At 44.6% G+C, this 15,022-nt stretch overlaps 1 protein-coding gene across 7 annotated transcripts in view; it reads left to right on the forward strand.

Annotated features, from left to right (window-relative positions):
- The window catches only part of ADAMTSL2 (ADAMTS like 2), a 39,798-nt gene that overhangs the window by 13,739 nt on the left and 11,037 nt on the right, over positions 1-15,022 (forward strand). For 4 of the 7 annotated variants that reach the window (XM_083423501.1, XM_083423504.1, XM_083423505.1 and 1 more), the window contains 8 exons: positions 893-1,016; positions 1,338-1,418; positions 2,011-2,186; positions 2,809-3,151; positions 3,894-4,275; positions 9,416-9,519; positions 12,549-12,675; positions 13,454-13,667. In XM_083423501.1, coding sequence (XP_083279627.1) covers positions 893-1,016; positions 1,338-1,418; positions 2,011-2,186; positions 2,809-3,151; positions 3,894-4,275; positions 9,416-9,519; positions 12,549-12,675; positions 13,454-13,667 — 1,551 coding nt within the window. Of the gene's footprint in view, positions 1-892; positions 1,017-1,327; positions 1,419-2,010; positions 2,187-2,808; positions 3,152-3,893; positions 4,276-9,415; positions 9,520-12,548; positions 12,676-13,453; positions 13,668-15,022 lie in introns of all 7 variants that reach the window. The other 3 variants (XM_083423506.1, XM_083423502.1, XM_083423503.1) reach the window with 1 other exon arrangement.

Below are 15,022 nucleotides of genomic sequence, written 5' to 3' on the forward strand. Positions count from 1 at the left end.
CAATCTTCCATTCCTCCTTTTTAAAGAGAAGCTGAGAAGGCCCTAGCTCAGTGATAGAGCACCTGCTTTGCATGCAGAAGGTCCCAGGTTCAATCCCCAGTGGCATCTCTAGGATAGAACCCTACATGAAACCCCAGAAAGCTGCTGCTGGTCAGTGTAGACAATGCTGAGCTAGATGGATCAATGCTCTTCAGTAGGAAGCAGCTTCCTTTGTTCCCAGGAAGGGCTGTAACTCAGGCAAAAAGCCCTCCCCTCGGTCACCACCAATTGTACTCAGGTCAGCATAATGATGTGAAATAGGTTGCAGGGAATGCCATCAGCAACTGGTTGGCCAGTGTGAGAAGAGGATGTGGACCAGATAGGCCTTTGGTCTGATCCAGCAGGGCTCTTCTTAACTGATAGCTGAGAATGGAACCTCCAGGCCCAGAGGCAACTGATTGGATTCACAGGTGGGGAGAGCTGTTGTTGTTCTCAGGTCCTGTTTACAGGATTCCCATTGGTTTGGCCATTCTGAGAACCGGATGTTGGACTAGATGGGCCTCCTCTGGCCTGATCCAGCAGCCAGACTTTTCTTGACTTAGTGTTGCCTTGGCTGTTTGCATCCCACCACAGCCTTCTTCCACAGGACTGTTTAGAAGGCTCTAACACCCCAACATTTTTAGTTTGTTCAGCCTGATTCTGATGCGGATCTATGACTATGTGATATTTACAGGGGCTTCGTAACATGAAGGGGTAGAACAGAGGGCTCTCCATCACACACAATGTCGCTGGCCCTGAGATTACTACTGCCAAACACACAGAGACACAGCCCAAAGTGTCAGCATGATATTTGAATTGCAGTGACTGTGCCCCTCTACCTGACCATTGACACTCTATTTTACACTGTTTCCAGCCTATTGGATGTGACGGGGTCCTGTTCTCAACTCACACGTTGGACAAATGTGGTGTTTGTCAAGGAAATGGGAGCAGCTGCACTCACGTCTCCGGGAGTTACAGAAAGGGAAATTCACATCTTGGTAAGGCTGGAGGGGTATTTTGTTCTTATGGGGTAAGCCTTGCCAATCCTTGAGCAAGATGCAATCGTGGGCAGGCGAATTTGTGCATGATCAGGGATGTGGGGAGTCTGGGCTTCCTTGCATCTGGACTGCGGCAAATTTGCCGCCGCCTCCCTCCACAACTCCCCCGCCCCTTTTCAAAGGACCAACATTGAATGAATTAAAAAAAAGGATCCTTCAGTCATTTGTGAATTTGCTCCTGTGTGTGAAGAGTTATTCCCAGCCTAGGACTGTTAACTCTTGCAAAGTTTGCTTTTCATACATGGATGCAGTTTTCCACAGGCTATTCTCTGGTCACACACATCCCCGCCGGAGCAAGAGACATCCAGATCGTTGAACGGAAGAAATCTGCTGATGTTCTGGGTGTGTATGGTGCCAGGGGCAGGAACGAAGCTGAATGTTTATAATTTTATATTTCTGAGAAAACGAAACTGTTTGTCAAGTAGCTTATTAGCCAAATCGGTATGTGAAATTCAGTCTCTTCCTGGCCTCTTTGGGTTCAACCTTCCTCCCCCCTCTTGATTGCCTGTCTGTCCCCCCAGCTTCCCAAACATATTTGCCTGTGTGGTCTTTATCTGCCAACAGTTAAATGCCCTTCTGATTCTGGGACCCCACGTAACATTTTGCTTTGCCAACCCAACTTTCCCCTTCCCTCACAGCACTGGCACTACATGTCAGCCCTTTGCCAACTACATTGAGAAGTTGGGATGTTTATGAAGATCCCGGGTTCAGCAAAAAAAGTTTCCACCAGAGGCTTGCAAATGTTAATGATAAGAAAGTTACTTCTTCAAGCTGACAATCTGAAACACATGACACAAAAGAAAAAGGCTTTGGGAGGGAGGAGGGTGTAAAGTAAAGTCATACTTGCTTAGCACGTAGCAAAGATTGAGGTGTCTTTAAGATGACTTGTTCTAAGGCATGGGTGGGAATTCTTTGCCTCTGCTGACTTCTGCAGCTGTTGCGGATGAAGCTGGCTACTACTTCTTCAATGGGAACTACAGAGTGGACAGCCCCAAAAACTTCAACATCGCAGGGACTGTTTTCAAGTACAGGAGGCCAATGGACATTTATGAAACTGGCATTGAATACATTGTGGCCCAAGGGCCAACCAATCAAGATTTGAACATCATGGTAAGTGTGGGGGGGCTTTTTCTTTGTACCTAGAGATAGGTGGTCAATTTAGGAACAAGCAAAAACAAGTCTGGAAGGGCTGGAAAAATCTAGGGGTTGGAATCTGGGGAAGTGCCACAGTTCAGTGATAGAACACCTGCTTGGCATGCAGAAGGTCCCAAGTTCATTCCCCACGAGTATCTCCAGTTAGGGTTGGGAGTGACCCCTGTCTGAAATTGTGGGGAGCCTCAATCAAGACAGCACTTGACAATACCTAGCTATCTGGACCCAATGGTCTGACTCAGTATAAGTCAGAGAACATACCCACTGAAATTAGTAGAGATGACTAACTTAGGTCCATTAATTTCAAAGGGTCTAGCCTGAGATTGAGTGAGAACCTGAGTGTGATAGCCTGAGAACTTAGATGGATACAAGTATCAGTTTCTCATTTTTCCAGTCATGCGTTCAGATCATCCCATTTCTATATCAGTTTGCATTTTCCCCAGTCGGTGCAAAATCCCTAGGCATTTTCATGCATGTTTCTCCTAAACTTATTTTTAATGTAATTTTGCTTGATATTTTTTCAAGCCATTTCCTCTAAAAAATGCATGTTCTTATGTTTGCTATTCCTCCCCACTTCCAGGTCTGGAACCAAAACGGTAAAAACCCATCTATAACCTATGAATATACCCTTCTGAGGAAGCCGCATTCAAAAAACGTCCAGCCCATTTATTACACCTTCTCCGAGTCGGACAGTGGAGAAAGCAGAGAGATTGATGCAGAAGAGCCTCTGGGTTTTGTTCAGCACAATGCAAGTTTCTTTGGAACCCTCTCCAAAGAGAAGATCCACCTGGAGAATCAGGTGTTTGGAAGGAAGGACACCATTGAAGACCTAGACTTGAGCAAAATCCAAGAGACGAATGAAGTCTATGAAAGAACAGAGAGCAATGACTGCGACCCAACTCTGAAGGGCAAACAGGCCAAAGGTGAGGTGAACCTCAGGTCTTCACACCAGCTGTAGTTCATTCATTGCTAGGGCAGTGACTATTCATGATGCAAACTCTTGGCCTACAGATTAATATGCTTCCTTCACGATTTTAGCTAGAGTTCTAAAACAACAACATACATCTCAAAAAATTGTACAAGCTGGATGGAATTGACTTCAGAAATTCTCCTGTAATGCTGAACATTCGCCACCTGGTAGACACTGAATATTTCGTTATTCATTCACTGTTCATGAAGTACTTAATACAGCTATATTTGACATAAAAAGATGCTCAACTTCAATATTTGACTTCATCACTGACATGCAATAGTATCTGGGATCTGACAGGGAGGGCTTATAAGATTTCAAATTTGATATCTGGCAAAAGCAAGGACACAGTCAAATGAGAGCCATTGTGGAGTAGTGGTTAGAGGCCTGGAAGACTAGGGTGCGAATCCCTACTCAGCCATGAAGCTCACTGGGTGACCTTGGACCAGTCACTCAATCTCAGACTATCCTACCTCATGGGGTTTTTGTGCAAATCAAATGAGGAGGGGGAGAACCATGGATGCCACCTTGAGCTTCTTGGAAGAAAAGGAGGGATGTAAATGCAAGAAGTAAATAAATAAATAAATTCAAACTGCTCCAAATTTGAAATTTCCCATACCAAATCTGGCCAAAATTTGAAAAACAAATCTATAAATTTACAAATCTCTTGATTTCATTTTCCTTCTCTTCCCCAGATTCAAATGCAACCCAATCCAATTACATGGTGGACGGAATTGGGAGAGATTTTGACTCCAGGCTTGCATCCAAAGAATTCCTTTCTGAAAATGCTATCACCCATAAACTTTTGGAAAAGACATCAGACTCAAAAGAATCAGTCCAGAACAAGACGGCAAACAGCATCTTTTCCCCAAGGGACCCTGTTAACTCTGTTGGTTCTCACATGGACAGCCTTTATGTTGATTATGATGACGGTGATGATATGATCGCTTATGCCGTCAACAGCAGCTTCCTGGAGCTGAGCAGTGACAAAACCATCAACACATCTTCAGAGACTCAGTTTCCAAATGCCACCATCTTGGTCACTAGTCCTCAAGGGAACAGAACCCACAAAACAAGGTAAGAGGCCTTGAGGTGTTCCTTTGCAACTGAGATTTGATCTACTATATTTCAACCACTGGAGACATTGGGTTGTATCCAATGTTAATCCTACTCAGAGTAGAACCCATTGGAAATCGCTGCATGTGACCAACTTAGGCACATTAATGCCAATAGGTCTACTCTGAGTACAACTTTGCTGGATCAAAACACATTGCCCTTCCTTTAAACAGGCATGTTGGTTCTGATTGTGGCTACTTGGGGTCAAAGGAAGATCCTCTACCCATGCTGAGCGGTACATTGCATTGATAGTTGGATCGACCAAAATGGCTTTATTGTTAAGTTTAGACTTAAGCAAGGAGAAACAGTCTAGACTAGGTTTACATGGGCATGTTTTTCTGTGTTATTTTTGACATCCTCCCGGTTCTTACGTCAGTGGGGAGAGGAGAAATTCACATTTTGATGGGACTGCCCCAAATCCATAGTTTCCAAAACAATCCACCAGCTGAACCTCAGCTCTCCTTCAAAATTCTGCCATCTCCAAACTTTGCCACACAGTTTTTCAACCAACCAACCAACCAACCAACACAAACTCAAAAATGCTACATTGAGGGAGGGAATTTGCTTAAAAAATGTGTATAGTCATGAAAATAGCATTTAATATGTGAGGGGAAATTCAGTACAAAGCAATAAAAGCACAGATTGATGGAGAAATTTGGCAAGCTAAACTTACAGTTGGAAAAACAGGAATCCAAACTGATGGACTCTGCTCATCCCCACTGATACGATTAACTATCCAAACCATTTTAAAATATCTCCCTCCCCCACACCCAGCTCCTAGGAATGTCATTGCAATATCTGTTCGGTTGGTGCTTAAAAAAAATAAAAACTTTAATAACAACAAAATATGCTCTTGGTTTAACTTTGGTCTGGTGCCTTGATTTCCACCCCGTGCCTAATAATTACCATACCACAATTCCCAGTCTGGTGAGTTAGCTGGGAGAAAGGCTGTTTTAGTGAATGCAGCTCAGATTACTAGGAACTTTCGCTTGGTGTGTGTGATGAGGACCACAGGACGGGCTGAGTTGCTTGCTTTGCTCACTTCTCTTCCTTCTGTCGGTGTCGGCTAAGCTTCTCCCACCTGGTACCTTCCAGATGGTTTAGACTGCAACTCTATCAGTTCCCAGGGCTATTTCAAGACATATGGAGGGCACCATGTGAGCAAAGGCTGGCATTCTGTCGGCACAGGCAGCCCAAGAAATGACAGTGAACTCAATTACAGAGCTGCAGGCATTTAAGTGTTAGATTAATCAGCTCACAGCAGTCAACTAATCAACCAACGCGGCACAAACCTATACAAATACCTACTTAGACACTTCAGTTGATTGCTTAGAAGAGAGGTGTTTCATTCCCACGATTAAGAAGTAAGAGTACTAGCTTTTTCTCCTTTTCTTTCGTGGAAATATTTGAGATCTGCTGGTAGTACTAGGGAATGAGAAAAGGAGGCCTCCTTCGGTTATTTCTTCTAAAAACGAAGGGTCATTTTTTGCTTATTAAAGACAAATACTCTGCCTCATTTCCTTTAGTGTCTCAGAGAGTCGCCCCCATGCAGGGTTTGAAGACGGTCCAGCTGTGTTGCTACTCTTCAATTGTTAAATAGGTTAATCACAAACCTTTTAACAGATTGACTTTAAAAAAACAACTGTAATGGTTTAAGTAGCAAAATACAGTGGTACCTCGGGTTACATACGCTTCAGGTTACATATGCTTCAGGTTACAGACTCCGCTAACCCCGAAATAGTACCTCGGGTTAAGAACTTTGCTTCAGGATAAGAACAGAAATCATGCTCCGGTGGCGTGATGGCAGCAGAAGGCCCCATTAGCTAAAGTGGTGCTTCAGGTTAAGAACAGTTTCAGGTTAAGAACGGACCTCCGTAACGAATTAAGTACGTAACCAGAGGCACCACTGTATATGTAGATTTATTTGGAAATAAGCCCCACAGAGTTAAGTGTGGCTTACCCCCAACTCAGTGCACCTCCAAAAGATTTTTTGTTGATGTCTAGAAACATAACAACCCATAATACCCCTTGGGAAACAACACCTCTGTCCTTTTCTCTTTATCATTTGTACATTCATAAAATAGACCAAAATGGGCCAGGTCAGAGCTTCTTCTATCCAGAAATGATGACAGGCAACATGATTTGGCAATTCAGAGACAGCTGAGTTTTCTCCATACTGTATTCTCAGTCCATTTTGCAAAAAGACAGCAATTCTGTTTGGTTTTTTTAAAAAATGAATTACAAATGTAGTTTTCAACGCATACTTATTGTCCACAGGGACATAGGAAGCTGCCTTATACAGAATCAGATCATGGGCTCATCTGTCACTATGGGAGGGAGGGATATAAATCAAATTATTACCATTCTATTATTATTCTTCCTTCTACTGGATATTGTCCCCTTCAGTTTCTGTAGCATATTATTATTATTAATAGTAATAATTAATTAGCATATTAATAATATTAACAACCAACAAAACAACAATAATACTAAATTTAATTTATACCCCGCTCTTCCCTGCCAAAACCGGGCTCAGAGTGGCTAACATCAAATTTATGACATATTACCATAAAATCAAACAATCAATTAAAATACATCTTAAAATCAAGTCAGAATCAAAGTGAAATCCAATCATATGGCAACTCGCAAAGTAGGAATGAGGACCTTAAATGCTCACCAGGCCTAACTGTTTATATTGATCTTATATGAGCCTGTGAGAAAGGTTGGGGGGCCACTTTCATGCAAATTCTTATAAGGAGAGAAGGGAAGTTAGACTGGACCCTGACCAAAGGCCTGGTGGAACAGCTCTGTCTTGAGGCCCTGTGGAAAGTTGTCAAATCCCACAGGGCCCTGGTCTCTTGTGACAGAGCATTCCACTAGGCCAGGTCCACAGCTGAGAAGGCCTTGGCCCTGGTCAAGGCCAGTCTAATTTCCTGATAAGAAATACATTGGAAAACAAAAAGAAACAACTCCTAGCAGGAGTTTTATTACCTAGAATACAACTCCTTTATGATTGTGGGACATCCAGAAAGTAGAAAACAATGCAGCAACGTAAGAACACGAATTATTCCCAAAATGTAATAATAAACAAGCCTCTTCCATATGTAGGTTAAGCATGTATACATGTATGCATATTGGAACTGGAAAGCTTTTCACCACAGATCAAACATGTAGGCTGAGGGACATTTTCATCTCTAGTCTGTGAATCCGAGATGCAGATAGCTAGCCACATATTGTCAACAAACTCTCCCCCCCCCCGTCTTTTTTTTCTTTTTTTGAGGTTTGCTTGGGCCTGCTACTGGTGTGGAATTAAATGAGTCTTCTGCAGCACCGTCTATCCATATTCTGCAATATATCTATCTCTATATCTAGTCTGAAATGTCTAAATGTTTCTTTGTCCTTGAATCATCCCACCACACTTGCCATCCTCTTCTGACACCCCAGTGCGGTGTAGCACTGCTCTAACCACTATACCACGCTGACTCTGAACACAGGCTCATTCTAGCAATCATTCATTACACAAGCAGCAAGTTAAACACAGAGAAAGGGTTGCATTCTGATTATAATTCTAGAACTTTTCTAACTTTTCTATTCCATTTTCTAACATTCCTTTCATGCCACACTACCTGTGACTTTATGGAGCTATGCCTTTTTCGACTGACATCTTGGCACTGTAGGGTTGGCAGGAATCTCAGGGTTCATCTAGTCCAGCCCTGTGCAATGCATGTCACGCTGGATTTCATTCTCACCAATGGGTGTGGTGTGATGTAACAACAAACTTTCAGTGGCACTCCCCTGCCCTTTCTGCACACACTTGCCTTTGTCCCCCCACGAATCTCCTATGAAAACAACAGGAAAGCACTCTAATCTGGTATAACTACCCAAATTCCTTCACTTTACTCCTGCAATTTTCCGGGCTAAGGGTACTTACTGAAAACTGATTCTTTTTATTCCTTTTTTTAAACCTAGAATCAAATCATACAGAAACAAGTGCTAAACATGAGTTCTAGATTTCCAGAAGTGGCTTTTATGTCCTATGAAAGCTTAAATATACAGTCATACCTCATGTTGCGTCTGCTTCAGGTTGCGTTTTTTCGGGTTGTGGACTGCCAAAACACGGAAGTTTCTGGAAGTAACCAGAATGGGTTACTTCCAGGTTTCGGCAGTCGTGCATGCGCAGAAGCTCTAAATTGCGCTTTGCACATGTGCAGAAGCACCAAATCGCAACTGCACATGCGCAGACACAGGTTGCGAACGCTGCAGGTTGCGAACGTGCATGCCGCACGGATCACATTCGCAACCCGAGCGTCCACTGTAATGCGGAAATTAACAGGGAAATGGAATAACCTGCCATGCGAAGGCAACCATAGTTTAGAACCTTATTATGATATCACTGTTTTTCCTTGAAGATTCAGGACAGATAAAAGAAAGTAAGGAACTCCCTCCCACAGGAGGCAGTGATTGCAGCCAGAGAGAGAGAAATGTTTTTGAGGCATAGCCATGCATGGTCTCACCCAAAGAGGAGGGGAAGATGGATGTTACCTCCTGGGCCTTTCTGAAAGGTTTGACACTGGTGCCAAGACTTCCTGGCCACTTTATAGTACAGCATACCTGGTTCTGTTCCATGCCAAGGACTCAAACCGCACCTTTTTGGACCCTCTGTGTCTAGTGATCAGGGGTATTGGATTGAGTGCAAACTATCTGATATATTTATATACATATATTTGTCATTGAAAACTTGAACTGTTTCTCTTTGTGGGTGTTTTTATCCCATTCTCTCTATTTCTAGACAGTTGAAGCTCTGCCTCTAACCAGGCTGGGGAGTCTGCTTGGGGAATCAGGACAGGTATGTTGGATTATAGCCAAATGATCCCAAACCTTAAAATTTAAAAATTTTTGCACCCCTCACAAAAATCATTATTTCCCCCCCTCTTATTTTGATACAGCACAACAAGCAGCCTAAAGCACCCTCCCCAATCCCAATTAGATGAAAACTATTAATTATTATTATTTTTCCTCCCCGTCAATATTTTTAATGTGAGGAAGTGTTGGGGGGTGGAAAATCAACCCGTCATTTGATTTGTCCTCTCTCATTGTGTAGAAACCGGTTGAAGCTGTTCCGAAAGGGCCAGAATATGAGCCCAGCTGATATGTACAGGTGGAAACTCTCCTCCCATGAACCCTGCAGTTCTACCTGCACCACAGGTAAGCCTGAGGGGATGAGCTCGGCAAGGGGCCCCCTCACCCCAAGAATGGGAAGAGAGGAAGCAAATTTCTAAATCCCATAGGCACAAACTGAAGCACCTGTTCCCTATGAAATCTGCGCTGCTCCACATTTTGCAGTGCAGTTCTCTGATCAAAGAATGAATATATAAATGTATATGTTAGGTTTTTTTATCACTTAAAATGCACCAGCAGCAACATTCTTGTCCATATTAATTAATATATTAATAATATTATCAGTGGCGATCCATAATGAGCCTGGGATCTTTTTCATGCAAAAAGCAGATGCTCTAATCACTGAGCATTCTGTGATTCTTGCATTGCAGGGGATTGGACTAGATTACACTTGGGGGTATCTTTCAACTCTACCATTCTATGATTCTGATGGTTTATTTATTTATTTCATTCATATCCCCTCTTTTCTTCCAAGATGGTTCTCCCCCTCCTCATTCAATCCCCACAACAACCCTGTAAAGAAGATTAGACTGAAAGGCAGTGACTGGCCCAATGAGCTTTGTAGCCAAGTCAGGATTTGAACCCTGGACTCCTAGGTCCTAGTCTGACAATCTAACCACTACACCACACTGACTAGTATTACTATAAGGTCCCTGGGCAGGCACACCCATTAGCACAAGGACTGGATTCCCTCCTGGGGCTACATGCCAGTGTTAAGGGAGGGACATAAACCAAAGTGGATTGAGCAATAGATGCAACACTTGCCATTGTACAGAAGGCAGCATCCCAACCCGTGCAGAATTCAGTTTCCGAACTCACATCTCCCAATCCAAGCAAACCATTTGCATTTCTATTAGGTCCATGGAAGGCACCTCTGGTGCGGTTTGGGCCACGATCTGGCAAACTTGACAGGGGTCTGCTGGACTGAAATGGGGGAAGGCTTGCACCCACCTAATGTTTAATTGACCCTTTTCAACCTGAATTAAACATGGTCAACGGTAAGGCGAGAAGGATATATGCAGACTACCGTATTTTTCGCTCTATAACACGCACCTGACCATAACACGCACATAGTTTTTAGAGGAGGAAAACAAGAAAAAAAATATTCTAAACGAAACAGTGGATGTATGATTTTTGTGGTTCATGCTGTGGCCACAGACATGTGATCTGACGGTGAGTTTCGGGTAGCCCAATGCAAAAATCCTAAGGATCCATGTGGATCCGTGCTTTGTAACCACATTTTTGCACCACTGCGGCAACAGTGGGTACATGATTTTTTTGGTGCAGGCTGTAGCCATGGACATGCTATGTGATCTGATGGTGAATTTGGGGTGACCCAGTGCAAAAATCCTGAGGATCCATGTGGATCCGTGCTTTGTAACCACGTTTTAAGTGGGGAGGGAAGGAAAAGCACTCAAGGGGCAAGGAACACGTGTGGGGTGGGTGGAGAAGGATGCTGTTAATAATGCAGAAGAGGGGTATAAGAGGAGAAGACTCCTCTCCTCTCCCACTTTGCTCCTTTAAAGCAAGCAGGCTCTCTGTCCCTCTCTCCTCCCCACTCAGCGGCTCTTCTCCTTCTTTGCTGTTTCAAAGCGAGCCACAGAGGAGGGAAGGAAGGGGAACCATGGATCCTCTGCTCACGACTGCAGCAGATCCCCCCGCCATCCGTAGGCATTCGCTCCATAACACGCACAGACATTTCCCCTTACTTTCTAGGAGGAAAAAAGTGAGTGTTATGGTGCAAAAAATACGGTACTTAGTCTCCTTTTGCCTCCTCTCCTTGCCGCCTGTCCATAAGCATCCCCTTTTCCAGCCCTGGGTCACTCCAGGTAGGTCCACCCAGGGCAATCCAGGGCTGTCAAGACCCAGTCCAGACACATTCCAGAATGGCGAAAAACTGTCTGATTTGGTTTGGGATCTGAGATTTGTCCAAGACAGATAGATGGCCTTAATGTCACACTTCGAGGCTCCCTTCTGGACAGGGAGAAACACTCAGAGGGAGGGTACAGCGCAGGTCTGGCAAAAGGTGTGGCCTGGAGAGAAGTGGGTATGGCTATGGGAACATCCTGAGGGCCTCATAGATAGCCCTGGAGGGCCACATTCCAGCAGAATGTTCAAGATGCAGGAGAACAAAAGGTACACAGCACATAGTTAAACTGCGGAACTCCCTCCCTCAGGAGGAAATGATGGCCAATAACTTGGATGACTTTAAAAGACGATTAGACAAATTCATAGAGGAGGAGAGAGTTATCAATGGATACTAGCATGGGGGCTATGCTCTGTCTCTGCAGTTAGAGACAGCAACACGTCTGAATGCCAGTTGCTGGAAACTGCAGGAAAGGAGAAGGCTCTTGTGGTCAGGTCCATAGCTGTCAACTTTTCTTGCCAGGAATTCTATTCGGAATAAGGGAATTTCCCTTAAGAAAAGGGAAACGTTGACAGCTATGGTCAGGTCCTGTTTGCAGGTTCTCCACTGGCATCTGGCTTTCCACCGTAAGAACAGGTATGGGTCATTGGCTTGATCCAGCAGAGCTCTTCTTATAAAGGTTTATTGTAATCGCAGAACCTCTGTGTCTAGGGAGAGTATACCTCTGAATACAAGGTAATTGGAGAATACTCTTGCACTCTGATCCTACTTCCATTTGGAGCATCTGGTTGGCAACTGTGAGAACAGGGTGCTGGAGTGGATGGGCTCACTTTGGCCTGATCCTGCAGGGCCCTTCTTATTCCTGAGGCTTCCTATGCCTGAGGCAGGGCATGGGAACCAAGAGTGTTCTGGGAAAGTCTTCCTGTGAAAAGTGGTGCAGAGTAAGATGGAAGGTAGGGCAGAGACTCTTGATGGGGCAGAAGACCGTGAGGAGGTAGGGCTGGAGGAGCAAATGTCACAGATTCTGTATTGGGCAGTTCCCAATATTCCCATGATGCAAATCACCGGTCCAATATAGAGCTATATTGCCAACACTGATTCCAGTGGCTGGAAGCTAGAATCCAGTGACATCTGGAGGGCTGCAGGTATGTCCCCCCTCCCTGATCCACACTGACCTGTCTAAATACAGGTGTGATGTCCACCTATGCCATGTGCATCCGCTATGATGGAATTGAAGTGGACGACATGTACTGTGATGCAATGACCCGCCCTGAGCCAGTCCATGAATTCTGTGCAGGAAGGGAATGCCAACCAAGGTAAGATTATGATGTCAGGTGATTAACAGGTTGGTGGCCTCTCACCTTGTTGTTAAAGGCACCTAACTCCCTTGCTGCCTTGATGCTTCGTCTGCTGGGTCTATCCACCTAGAATTGTGAGTTCAGTGTTATGGGTCTTATTCTGTGGAACCCCCTTCCTAGTTTCTCCTAGCTTCTGTTCAGTCTTTTAGATCAGGAGAGCCTTATTTTTTTGTTTAAAAAAATGCAATGGGTTTTGGCTCAATTACTTGACTGCAACAAATTCCAGAAAGCAGAAATTTAAAAAGTGGAATGAGGTCAGATGATGATGATTGATTACACTGCCTTTACCCTCAAGTAAAGGGTATTTGTACCCTATCCTTTAGCCAAAAGGGCTCCCTGGAACAGCTTACATATGGTCAATTAAGACAAGACAGTCCATACCTGCAGGCTTACAATCACAACAACAACAACACACACACAGAGGGGGGGGGGAGAGACAAGGAGGGAAAAGGAAAACCAAAATCAATTTCTCAGGCACCAATTTCTAAACCAATTTCTGTGGGAAAGGAGTTCCACAGCTTGGAACTGCCAAAGAGAATGCCCTCTCCATGGCTGCCAACCCCCAAAAGATTCTGAGGGCAGAGGGACTACCAAGGGGGGCCCCTCTGCCAATCTTGGCTCCTGAGGGGTCTGTAGGGACATTTAGGCACCATGCAGCTGTGAGCACATTTCCTTTCTTGAGGTTTGCCCCCATCACCTCCTTCTATCCTGAAATGCCCCATTCCCTCCAACACAGGTGGGAGACAAGTAGCTGGAGTGAGTGCTCCAGGACCTGCGGTGAAGGCTACCAGTTCCGCATTGTCCGATGCTGGAAGATGATCTCGCCTGGGTTCGACAGTTCCGTCTACAGCGACCTGTGTGAATCTGCTGACATCACCCGTCCAGAAGAGAGGAAGATCTGCAAAAACCCAGCCTGCGGGCCGCAGTGGGAGATGTCTGAGTGGTCAGAGGTAAATCTGCAGAAGGGATATGTTTTTGACAGGGAAGGATTTAGGCTTGGAGTTAGCTGACCTTAGGAATGGCCGAATCTGTCCATTATCTTTCCAATCCTAATTTCATTTTGTCCTATTTCCACGCATCTTTTCAAGAGTATTTTATTTTTTAAAATAAAAGTCCTCTTGAAAATTCGTAAGCATTTTAGGGCCCGCTTCTCCTTATAGTAATTTTTGGAAACATTTCTGTATGTTTGTTTCATTGATATATGCTTTTGGGGAACACACTTTACCCTGATATATATGCATCTAGTACACATTTTGGGATTAGTTTGCTTTGAGGAATTGTGCAGCACAATTCAGAGAAGTCTGAACTCCAGAGGGTAATTTTGTAGCTTGTGCTCTGTGGCCCTTTTGGCAGGCACAAAAGGGGCATCTATGGAAGCAGAGCCCCTCCTGCTGGTGGAGACCAACGAACTGCCCAGCACCCTAAATCTTCCCAGCAGCAGAAATCGTATGTCAGGATTGCTCTGTAAAACAAACAAGTGGACTAGACAGGCCATTGACCTGATTCAGAAGGTTCTCCTTAGCTCTGCCTGAACACCACAGAATTATTGTGCCACCTGTGCAGTGGGGTGGGTGCAACAAACGCCCCCCCCCCCCAGGCAAGACTTGTATTGCCTTTTCTCCTGCATGCACACTCCTGAAGGCTGAATAAGAGCATCTTGGGGCAACCGGTCTGCTGGATAGAGAGCACTTGGCATGCCAAGATCGCCCTCCTTCGTCCCCGAGAGAGAGCTTGGATATGGTTCTGGTTCATACTTGAAATTCCCCTTCCATACTGAGTGCCAGCGGTAAATGCTTGGCTGCCAGCCCTTCCCACTGAAATCCTGCTGTGTTCTTTGCTTTTATAGGATGTTTTTTATTCCTCCCCCCCTCCCACCACCACCCCACAAAAGAAACACACATCCACCCACACTCTGGTATAAAAAAAACACAGATTGCTTCTCCCCATGCTGAACTGAGCGATTTAAAAAGAGAGAGTCTTGATTGTGTTAAGCTACCTATTTTATGCATTTTGGTAGGTGTCAAGCCGAGATCATTGGAGCGCAGGGGTCCTTCCTCCAGCCAAAAAAGCAACACTAATTTAATTTTGATCCAACAGGCGAAGTTCAAGCCAAGCCAGCTTCAGACCTTGGCTTCCTTTTTCCCGTCCAAAAAAAATAATGAGCAGCATCCCTTACCACCCCGTACCACCCCCCAAGTCCCAAGTCCCAAGTCCCAAAGAGATAAGTGGATTACTGTATCAGGAGTGCTGGGTGCTGATTGCCACGCTCTGCTGTTGTCATCACTTCTGTCACAGTATAAATATG

This window comes from Podarcis tiliguerta (genome assembly GCF_965153285.1).
Source record: "Podarcis tiliguerta genome assembly, chromosome: Z".
In the NCBI taxonomy this organism is placed as follows: Eukaryota; Metazoa; Chordata; class Lepidosauria; order Squamata; family Lacertidae; genus Podarcis; species Podarcis tiliguerta.